Raw genomic sequence first — 10,930 nt, forward strand, 5'->3', positions numbered from 1 at the left:
CAGCCGGCTCCTCGCTTTCCCTTTCCTGTCAAATGTATATATGTTTTAAAATCAAATAATAATAATAATAATAATGAATGGCTTCCTGACTTTGCAAAGTGATCATCTTTGCGAAAGTACTGCGTCATAAATAATAAAATAAACAACCTTAAAATTGTGCAACGGCAGGATTCGAACACCGGACCTCTCGCACAGAACCCCGATATTGAAACCTTTACGCCATGGACGCATGGACAAGTGGAACCACTGCAATTAGCAGTGATTGTGCGTGCTTACAGAGCCTTATTAGCTTCTGCATAAAAAATGTATAAATTCCTTTGAAATTTAGGCCAATTTAAGCCCTGATAAAGCACAATAAACGAAGCCAAAGGAACATCTGAAGCCCCAAGTACAAAAATCAGACAAATCCATGTACTGCCCATCATTCCCATTGTGGCTGAACGACTGCAGCGCCAGAGGTTCCTTGTAGTGGTTGTAAAAAACTCTATGATTCTCATAACACCACCTCTCACGGCCATCTGACCACACTGATAACGCGGGGGGAGCGTTGCTCTGACTACTGACGAAGCGCGAAAAGCGCGAAAAGGATTAGCAACGAAAAATGTCACAGTTTCGCCCTAAGGGCGAAGCAATGAATGCGATAGCAACACAGCAATGTCATACGAAGTAAGGTCAGCGGCTTTGGTAGCAATATGAATTGTAGTAAACATGACTTTATAAGTAAGCAGGTGTGCTGCGGCATCGGTAGACGACATGAAGAGAGACTCGATGACCACGACAAGGCGCGTGTGAAACGGTGGCGTTGATGAGAAGCGTCTCCCGTGGGCAGCGCGTGCAGGCGCGAAGGGTGCGTACATACACACCTGTACGCGCTGCGCTGCCGATCCGGGCAGCAGTGCATCTGTCGCGCGCGTCGGACAATGAGCTTGTGAGAAAGGCTCGACTATAGGGCGCGGGGGAAGATAGCGCAGTGCGCACATAAAGGTAGAAGGCGAGCAGCAGTGTCGGCTCGTTGCCGGACTGGTGTGGCCGTCATCGCGCGCTGAGCAGATCACACAGCGTGCGACAGTGGGCACGGGGGGCACATACGTGATGGGGCGAATGTGCTTAGAATGACAGGAATGCAATGAACACGTGAGAACAAGTAAGTAGGGGTATTTAATGATCCGCGTAATGAAATAGCACGAAGTATAGTCTTACGTGTGTTTGTAAACACACAGGAAATATAAATTGCACACAGTTCACTCCACGACCACGAGAACCGGCTTGTGATCGCTAAAGTAGGTCGGAAATGTGACGCAGTGCACTCGGGATGCGATGCCCTTTCCGAACACAAGATCTAAACAGGTGTTGTTGCGCGTAGTCGGCTGTGTGACGTCCGACAAGAGGCGAAGTCCAAGTTCGGCATCAAGAAACGCGAGAAGCCACTCGTTTTCCCCGCGAAGCATATTGACGTTGAAGTCTCCAGTGATGATGACCGGCGCATTCTCAAGGCACACCGCACGGAAGTTACGGAGAAAGAAGTTGGTGACGTCGGACCGCGAGGTTCCTGGTGATAGGTAGCAAGCTGCGACGATGAAGCCCTGTGATGTTTGAATGGCACACGCATCGCCACAACTCATCTGTGGCAGCGTGTTGAGTTGGTACGGAACGTTTCGCGGTGAAAGCGTGGTTCCTCCGAAGTGCTCGTACACGGCGACTCCAGCAGCTCGGCGCTCGTGTCGCTTTGCGAGGGTAACGCACTTGTAACCGGGCAATTCGACGGCAGTGTCCGTCCACGTTTCCGACAAGCATAATACTGGTACCTCGCGAACGACGTGATCGTGCGACACATCGAAGGCGTGTGCAGGCAAGGAGCGCACGTTGATGTTGCATAGCGCTAAGCTATGCGGTGAGTGGAGGACGGCAAAGCACTTGGCGGCGATCGTGTTGAGCTTATGGTTTTGTAAGCGACGAAATTCGTCCGACAAGGCCCGATCCGGGTTTTCTCTGCAGTGGTAGAAGGTGAAGTCATCCTCTGCGTTGGTTAAGTAGAGTCCGTGCAGAGTGGTGGCTCGACTCAACGCAACGTAAACTAGCTTTTGGGGATGGCGCTTGTGGTAATCGTACACCACCTCGCTGTACGTTCCGCCCTGCGACTTATGTATCGTGACAGCGCTCGCTTGCATCAAGGGGAACTGCTTGCGACGGCAGGACACACCCGTTCTTCTGTCCAAAGTCACAGTGGCGGTGCGCAGCTCTATCGGGACGGAATCGACAGGTACGACAGAACCAGCAACTTGGCGAATCGGGTTGGCCTTCAGGCGAGCAATGTTGCCAGTTGCTCGGCAGTGAAAGTGGAGCCACACACGTTTTGGGAGGCCCATTTCGTCAAACTGCACGTGGTTGAGGTGACCCACCGCCCCATTAACCAAGCCGTCGGACACGTCAATGTTTAGTGTAAGCATGTAGGGCTTTCCTAAGCATAGCACGAGTTTTCGCGGGAGGTTACCAACCTCAGCAGTGGTAAGCGAGTGTAGCCGACGCTTTGCGCTCTCACACTCAGCATCGGTGCGGTAGCCGATGATGGAGTCGTCTGCATTAGCCTCGTGAATATCGTGAACGTCTTGGACGGCGTCGTGCGTGTTGTACGCCTCGGCATCCTTGTTGGAGTAGAATAGCCGGACTGCGTGAGGACAGCGGGAGTTTGCGTCCTGTTTGGAAACGAAGCGGGCCTGAAACATGTCGATTTCTTCCTTTTCGAGTGCATGACCATCGCCGATCTTTGAGAGTGCGGCGGAGAATGTGGCGTCGCTCTGCCGGACGACTTGCACAAGCGGGAAGTAGGAGAGGTGATGCCAAGTTACGTGGGTGTTGAAGATGTTGTTGCGTGTTTTGCTGCGTTTGTACACCTCGCTGGCGCGGACAGGGGGCAGCTGGCGCAAGTCACCGCACATTATGAAGTCCAAACCACCGAAAGGGTCGTTGTAGTTGCCAGTGATCTGTCGCAGGCGGTCGTCGACACGTGCGAGAGTGTCACTGCTCATCATGCTGCATTCGTCCACAATGACGCACTTGACGTTTGCGAACGCTGTACGGAAGGAGTTGAGGTCTCCGTCGCGCAAGCCCCCGTCGGCACGCATACTGAGCTTGAAGGCGGCGTGTACAGTGAGTCCACCGATGGCAACCGCTGCCTTGCCTGTTGTGGCGCACGCGACGTACGCGTTGTGCGTGCAAGTGGAGGCGGTGTTAGTGTAGCGGTTGTAGGCATCCATAATTAGGCGTAGAACGAAGGTCTTGCCGCAACCGGCAACACCAGTCAAGAAGATTCTGAGTGGCTCAGAAGTCGGTGTGGTTAGGCGGTGGATCACCTCGCGAACGACTTCGAACTGTTCCTTGTTGGTGAGACGCATCATTTCCCTGTAGGCGTCCCCGGTCATGACATCCTGACGCGTGCAGACGGCGGCGCAGCGACCTTTTGGTGCTACGGAGTTAGCATCAGGTGGTCCGAGCAAATCTTCGTCGTCGTTTTGGTCGACCAAAGGAACGTGGTGTGGGTCAGTGACAGTGTGTAGTTCGCTACTATGGGCGTCGTCGGTGCACATTTGGAGGCATATGTGGCGCAGCTGCTGAATGTCGAACTTACTGTCGTACTCAGATCTTTTGAGCAGCAAGGCGTCCACGTTCTCAGCGTACATGTGCTCAAAAGCATTGCCATCCAAAATATCTACTTCCCGGCGGAAAGGAAGGAACAGTGTGACTGCTTCCCGCATGTAGTTGAGTGATTCGTCGATGGAGTAGCAGCGGTAACGAATGACGGCTGGGTCGCGGCGCTTTTGGTAGGTGTGCACGTTGTAATGCGCCACAAAGTCTGCCAAGCACACGTCTTGCAAATTGTCTGGGCGGTCTTCATATCTGCGCAACACCCCAAATTTCCATACATCCGTTGACGCGGCGTCGAGACCGGCTGCTTCCATCTGCGCACGCGTTTTGCGAACGCGCGTGCGCTCTTCCGGTAGGCATGTGGCAATGTAGATGATCCGTCTACTGGACTCGGACATCTCCTGTCGGAGGAGTGTCCACGCAGCTTCCTGAGCACTCATCTCAACAGCCTTGAGCATCTTAACGCCGAGTAACCGAAGAGCCTGGCCATAAGGTATGTTTGGAGTGTCTGCCAAAATGTCCGACACGGCTTTGTGCAGGTTTGAAACCCCGCGATTGGACTTATTTACGTAATCCACGACATAAGCAGCACACGAGTAGGCGTCAAGGATGATCTGAAGGTCCATGTTTGAGTCGAGCATGGAGGCGACCCACGGATTGAATACGTTGACCCACTTTTGCTGCACTGTTCGTTGTATAAACAAGGTCGGGCGCGTCACGCCAGCGCGGAGCACGGAGACGTATTCTTCCTCGGTAGTGACTGCATGGTGCTCGAGGAATTGGCCGATGCTGTCGTAGTGCGTGCTTTCAAGAGCGGCGTGCATCTGCAAGAAGCGTTCCTTGAGTGCGACGCGCCGCGTGGCTTCGGCATCGTCTTGTGTGGGCGGATAGGGAAGTAGCACCATGGTGTTGTCAGTGGGCCAGAAAGGAGCGCCAAAACGGCAACGAGAGTTTCCGCGCTTGTAGCAGGTGTGCGTGTGTTGGTGCACTTGAGTGCGCAGGCGCGGCAACACAGAGGTATCGAGGGACACGAGGTGCGTTGCGAGGCGGATCGTTTCTGGCATGTCGGAGGAGACGGTTTCGCACGGTGCGTTGTCCAGCCAAAGTAAGATGTGAGCGTGCGGACTACCCCGGTGCTGGAATTCAATGCGCTTGAAGTAGTCCACGACGCGGTAAGGTTTGAAAGGCGAGTGAGTGCGGCTACACAGGACATTTAGAATGACGCACACGAGCTTGTTAAAGTAAATGGCGCACACCACGGGGTCACTGTTGACGAGCTGAGCACGGTATATGGATGTCATTTCCGACACGTGCACTTCTAAGGTAGGATCTTGCTGGCGCAACCGCTCAAGCAGAGTGAGTAATCGCGGCCAATGCATCTCTGAGGCTGACAGGGTGAGGAACGCAGTCGGCTTGCCAAGCTGGCGTATCATAGCGAAGACATCTTTCTTTCGCTGCTGCCAGTAGTGGACCGTGTTGGGAACGCCCTTCATAAAGGCCATGTCTTGGTCAATTGTATCCTGTATGAAGTGTTCGTCTTCAAGCATTTGGCGTGTAATTTTGTCGGTGTCGTCGTTGACGCGAAATGTGACGGCCAGGCCGCGACTGACTCTAAATCGGAGCACTTTCATTGCCATGAACAGGATGTGGTGAGGCGAAACACCGCGACGGTCTTTGCGACGTATCTCACTGGTGGCATATGTAAAGGGCGTGGGATGAGCTTCTGCCTTTACGCGCCGGGGCTCCCCAAGGTATATCTGAGGGAAGGACAACTCTTCTGCTCTTTCATCGTACAGTATGCTCAGTGGTTGTCTGTGTTCACCAGGAGCTATGGCCAGGTAGCGCTCTTCGTCCCACACCACGGACTGTTCGAATGCGTTAAGCGCCACGCATGCATCAACTGGATTGTGCACGTCGGGACACTGGGGTATAGTTTCGACGGAATCTTCGAGCAGTTGAAATGCGTCGTCGTCTGGAAGAGCGTCTAAAGAGGAGGCGTCAAGAGTAATACCAAAGTACCTGTACAACGTACTCCGACACAAGACGTCAAGCCAAGGTTTCAATTGAGATTTCTTCACCACGCCAGAGAGGTATGATGTCTTGTTGAGAATCCTGCGTTTAATGTGAACATTGATGGCATGGTCTTCGTGAATGTTTCGCGGCAACGATTTAACCATGGTGTCCACTTCGACAGGAACGTTAACGACGGGCCCCACAATGCCATACTGGCCTCCGCCGTTCATGAGGCGACGAATTTGCATGAATGGTAGACGGGGTGCAATCAAACGCTCACTCACCAAGTTCAGTGGAGGTAGCCCAGCGGGAATGACCGGGTAAACGTAACCGTTACTTCGAGAGAGGGCCGGTATGGTACTCCTTTGCAGTGCGCCGCGGCATGTTGAGCACAACACAAAGGAATGCACGTCTTCGTCTGGAAACTCAGCAGCGAGCAGGGGCACGTGATGAACGCGGACAGGCGAGAGGTCAGCTTTAAACCAAAGCCGATCGCAAACATCACACGCATATCCGAATGGGTTATTGAAGAACTGTCTTTCGAAATGCGCGGTAGCCGCCGCCAAATGTGTCTGTGGGCAGGAGGTGGTCACTTGTGGCAAGCGCCGCTGTCGCCTAGTGTCGGCTTCGTGTTCTCTCACCGCTGCATCGTCACGGCGGGCGCGATGCGAGGCCGCTTCCTGCTGCCGTACTGCAGGGTCTTGCCGGCGTAGTCGGTTCGAGTCGGCTTCGCGTTCCCGCACTGCGGCATCCTCACGGCGGGCACGATGCGCGTGAGCTTCGTGTTCAAGAACCGCTGGGTCTTGTCGGCGTTGCCGCCTGGCGTCGGCTTCACGTTCCCGCACTGCGGCATCCTCACGGCGGGCGCGATGCGCGTCCGCTTCGTGTTCAAGAACCGCTGGGTCTTGTCGGCGTTGCCGCCTCTCGTCGGCCTCACGTTCCCGCACTGCGGCATCCTCACGGCGGGCACGATGCGCTTGAGCTTCGTGTTCAAGAACCGCTGGATCTTGTCGGCGTTGCCGCCTCTCGTCGGCCTCACGTTCCCGCACTGCGGCATCCTCACGGCGGACACGATGCGCGTGAGCTTCGTGTTCAAGAACCGCTGGGTCTTGTCGGCGTTGCCGCCTCTCGTCGGCCTCACGTTCCCGCTCTGCGGCATCCTCACGGCGGGCACGATGCGCTTGAGCTTCGTGTTCAAGAACTGCTGGGTCTTGTCGGCGTTGCCGCCTCTCGTCGGCCTCACGTTCCCGCACTGCGGCATCCTCACGGCGGGCACGATGCGCTTGAGCTTCGTGTTCAAGAACCGCTGGGTCTTGCCGGCGTTGCCGCCTCTCGTCGGACTCACGTTCCCGCACTGCGGCATCCTCACGGCGGGCACGATGCGCTTGAGCTTCGTGTTCAAGAACCGCTGGGTCTTGTCGGCGTTGCCGCCTCTCGTCGGCCTCACGTTCCCGCACTGCGGCATCCTCACGGCGGGCACGATGCGCTTGAGCTTCGTGTTCAAGAACCGCTGGATCTTGTCGGCGTTGCCGCCTCTCCTCGGCCTCACGTTCCCGCACTGCGGCATCCTCACGGCGGGCACGATGCGCGTGAGCTTCGTGTTCAAGAACCGCTGGATCTTGTCGGCGTTGCCGCCTCTCGTCGGCCTCACGTTCCCGCACTGCGGCATCCTCACGGCGGGCACGATGCGCGTGAGCTTCGTGTTCAAGAACTGCTGGGTTTTGCCGGCGTTGTCGCGTCGCGTCGGCTTCACGTTCCCGCACTGCGGCATCCTCACGGCGGGCGCGATGCGCGTGAGCTTCGTGTTCAAGAACTGCTGGGTCTTGTCGGTGTTGGCGCCTCGCGTCGGCCTCACGTTCCCGCACTGCGGCATCCTCACGGCGGGCACGATGCGCGTCCGCTTCGTGCTCCCGAACTGCAGGGTCTTGTCGGCGTTGCCGCCTCGCGTCGGCCTCACGTTCCCGCACTGCGGCATCCTCACGGCGGGCACGATGCGCGTCCGCTTCGTGCTCCCGAACTGCATGGATCCTTGTCGGACGCTGTCCGCCTCGCGTCGGCCTCCGTGTTCCCGCACTGCAGGCATCCTCACGGCGGGCACGATGCGCGTCCGCTTCGTGCTCCCCGAACTGCATGATCCTGCCGACGCTGTCGCCTTGCCTCGGCCTCGTGTTCCCGCAGGGTTGCGTCTTGGCGCCTCCGGCGCTGAGCTGCAGCGTGCGCCGCACGCGCAGCAGCACGTTGTTCCTGCGTCTGGGCACGTACGCGAGCCCGCCTTGCTTCAGCGCGAGAAGCATTCCGTTGGAGCTGTTCGGCCGCTGTTCTGACGATACGCGGGGGCATGATAGTGCGAAGCAGCACGTGAAGGACGCGCTGCTACGCTGCAGAAACACCGGCCACCCGGCAGCTAGCGATGTGGCTAGTACGAGTGGAGAAACGCCGGCGCAGGCGGGCAGGGTCTGCATAGAGGACCTTCACCCCGCGCCGGTGACGAACATGCGGTGGCGCTGCAACGAAAGGTCATTTATCAGCGGAAAGCACTGTGCGGGCTCTTCGAAGGTCACTGGTGCTGCCGGCGGGGCATTTCGCACGCGCATTTGCGACGGCTTTGGTGCGTGCGTGGTTTTGGGAGTTAGAAGGCGAAAGGGTGATACGCGGCTAAGCTCCATGGCGGTGCGTTTGTATGGCGCTGAGCTGTGCCCCCTCAAGGGCTGCAGAAGATAGCGGCAACGTTTCCTTTCTCAACGAACCACTTAGTGCGTCTTGTGTAAAACCGAAATTCGAGGCTCAAGGTTGAAGTGTTTTGGTAACGTAGCGATGATGAGTGGAGCGGTGCGGCAAACGCGAAGGCCGCGGTGCAACACCGGTCATGAATTATAGGCGAAGTATTGAGTGAGACGTAAGATGCAGCGTTACGTCATGGTAAGCGTGGTATGGTAAATGTAACGAAGATGCGTAGTCTTGTGAAGACGGCTAGAAGTATTTCGTACTGCAGCGTGTCACGCATTGCCCTGTGTGCAGATGAAGTGAAGAGGGGCAGCTGAACAGACGTGACGTGAGCGACTTGGATAAAATAGCGCACTGGCAGGGACGCAGAATTGAGCATGATCACAAGTGTGTTCCTTTTAGTGTGAAAGCGTGAAACGCGTGCAAACGTGTTCGCTGACGTCTGCGGATGAAGTGAAATGCGCCGGGTCAGTAAGTGACGCAGGCGCGAGTGTAATTGAAGGCGACTGCGGAATTGGTTTGCGTATGTTCGTAAATACACGACACCATCACAACACTGTAAACACAAGTGCGTGTCGTGCATGCGGTTTCACGCTGTACCACACGCTTTGAGAAATTGCCATGCATATGTAGGCTGACGTAACCTCAAAGGAACGGCACACAAGTTAGTCACCTTGCGTGGCTGGTCGCTTGCGGGGGCTGTTTGGTGACGCATTCTCGGTGGCTACTCGTGCACACGGTGACAACTGCGTTCACGCTATTGCGGCAGGGATGATTGCATAGAGAGCCGTATGCAAGGCAGGAAATTGTGTGTACCATGTAATCGGAGCCGTGTGGACATATAAAGCGTCGCTGAAGGCACGCTTGTGTTTGCCTTGTAGCGTCAATACAGTGGTTCATGCGCAGTCAGGTAGTATGAGTCCGCGCGCGTGGAGGTGAACCCGCACATGAAAACGGATTGAAAACACGTTATATCCCCCGCACGTTTCCACATCATAGTCTGTGTGATGCAGTTTCATTGACAAGACATGTAGTGAAAGGAGTGTCGCGAGCTAATCACGTTATGATAGTCCAGTTACGTAAGTAGTGAGCATCACATGAAGTCACAGTGGGGCCTGAAAGGCGAAGCATCGATTTCGATGGCTAATTAGTAGACAAGTATACGAAGTAAGGATAGTACTCTTATCGTCCGTAAACACTTCGGAATGGCCGCTTACTAACTAAATTAACAAGCGTGGTGTCGCGCGCGCGCCAGCAAACTTCAACACATATCACTCAATGACCCCGGAAAGTCGCTGCCAAAGCGCCGGAGTGTGCAAACGCAGCGGCAGCAGCGAGCGAATTGATGTTCGGGCCGGCTTTCGCATCAACGTGAACTAAGGCGCGGACGAAATGACAGCGCACGCCGGAATGTGTCCGTGACACAGATGGCTTTCGAGATAGAGCGCGCGGCCGCCCAGGTCGGCCAGAGCAGAAAGCTTCCCCCCCACCTCCGTCCTCTAGCCTCCCCCCGGAGCTTTGCGGCGGCCTGAGCCGCATGGAGAACGCACCACCTACCCCAACCCTCTCCCGGAGCGTAGCGGGTGACGGAAGAGTGCGCGCTTCCTCTCCGCTTTACTCCCTCGCGTGCGCGATAAGGAGCCTTGATCGCCGGCGCGCCTTCGCATGCTTTCACTTGCACTTACAGCGCAAGGCGCGCGGCGACGATTTTATCGCCCTTGGAATCTATACGGAACCTCACGGCGACGGCGACGGCGACGACGACGGCGACGGCGACGGCGACGGCGACGGCTACGGCGACGGCGACGGCGACGGCGACGCCGACGGCAGAAATGCGCTTGGAGTGTCCATATAATTGCTATCGCAATAAAATGCATCGCTACGAAATCGCGCACCTGGACACATAGAAGAACAGACATTCACGCTCGCATGTCTGGTGGCTGTATACAGGAGCGAAGTACGATAAACGAATGGATAATGACACTTGAAAGACTTCCGTGAAGAAAAATTACGGCAGAACGCATCTCACGATGACTGTCGATGTAATGCGAATAGCAATCGAAGAATGTAAGGAAAGATCATATTCCTGAAGCCACATTTATTTAACACGTTTAGTGCTAATTTTGAGACTTTCGTTGCTCCGGCTATATGCCACATACTCCGATATCGTCCCACTTTGCTATGGCACTCGCTTGCCACACTTGCCCATGAGCATGGAGGCATGACGACGACTGTATGAGGCTAACTCAGTGACGATGGAATGACTATCAAAGAATGATTTCGATGGAACGACAAAGGTGTATAACGACGACGGCACGACAACAATGAGATGTCGCTATTTACATTATGATGATGGTATAATGACCACAATGGGACGATGACATGATGACAATGAGATGACGATGGAATGACGACAACCGGGTGAAGAAGCGGGAACCACGACGATGCGCGACCAACACGGCATGATGACGGCAGTATGACAACGAATCCATGATCGCGTCTCTGTGACGACGATCCAATGACCACGACAACATCACTACCCCGAAGAGAT

At 55.4% G+C, this 10,930-nt stretch overlaps 1 protein-coding gene across 1 annotated transcript; it reads right to left on the reverse strand.

The window, feature by feature from the left end:
* Positions 1-1,241: 1,241 nt before the first annotated feature.
* On the reverse strand, positions 1,242-5,885 carry LOC119461940 (uncharacterized). Its single transcript, XM_037723302.1, has one exon. The coding sequence runs from the start codon at positions 5,883-5,885 to the stop codon at positions 1,242-1,244; it is 4,644 nt and encodes a 1,547-aa protein (XP_037579230.1).
* Positions 5,886-10,930: the final 5,045 nt, after the last annotated feature.

The sequence above is a fragment of the Dermacentor silvarum genome, chromosome 8, assembly GCF_013339745.2.
Source record: "Dermacentor silvarum isolate Dsil-2018 chromosome 8, BIME_Dsil_1.4, whole genome shotgun sequence".
Classification (NCBI taxonomy): domain Eukaryota; kingdom Metazoa; phylum Arthropoda; class Arachnida; order Ixodida; family Ixodidae; genus Dermacentor; species Dermacentor silvarum.

Bases quoted from the DNA above. Each gene is read 5' to 3' on its own strand.
- LOC119461940 (XM_037723302.1), bottom strand. From the start codon at position 5,885: ATGAACGGCGGAGGCCAGTATGGCATTGTGGGGCCCGTCGTTAACGTT.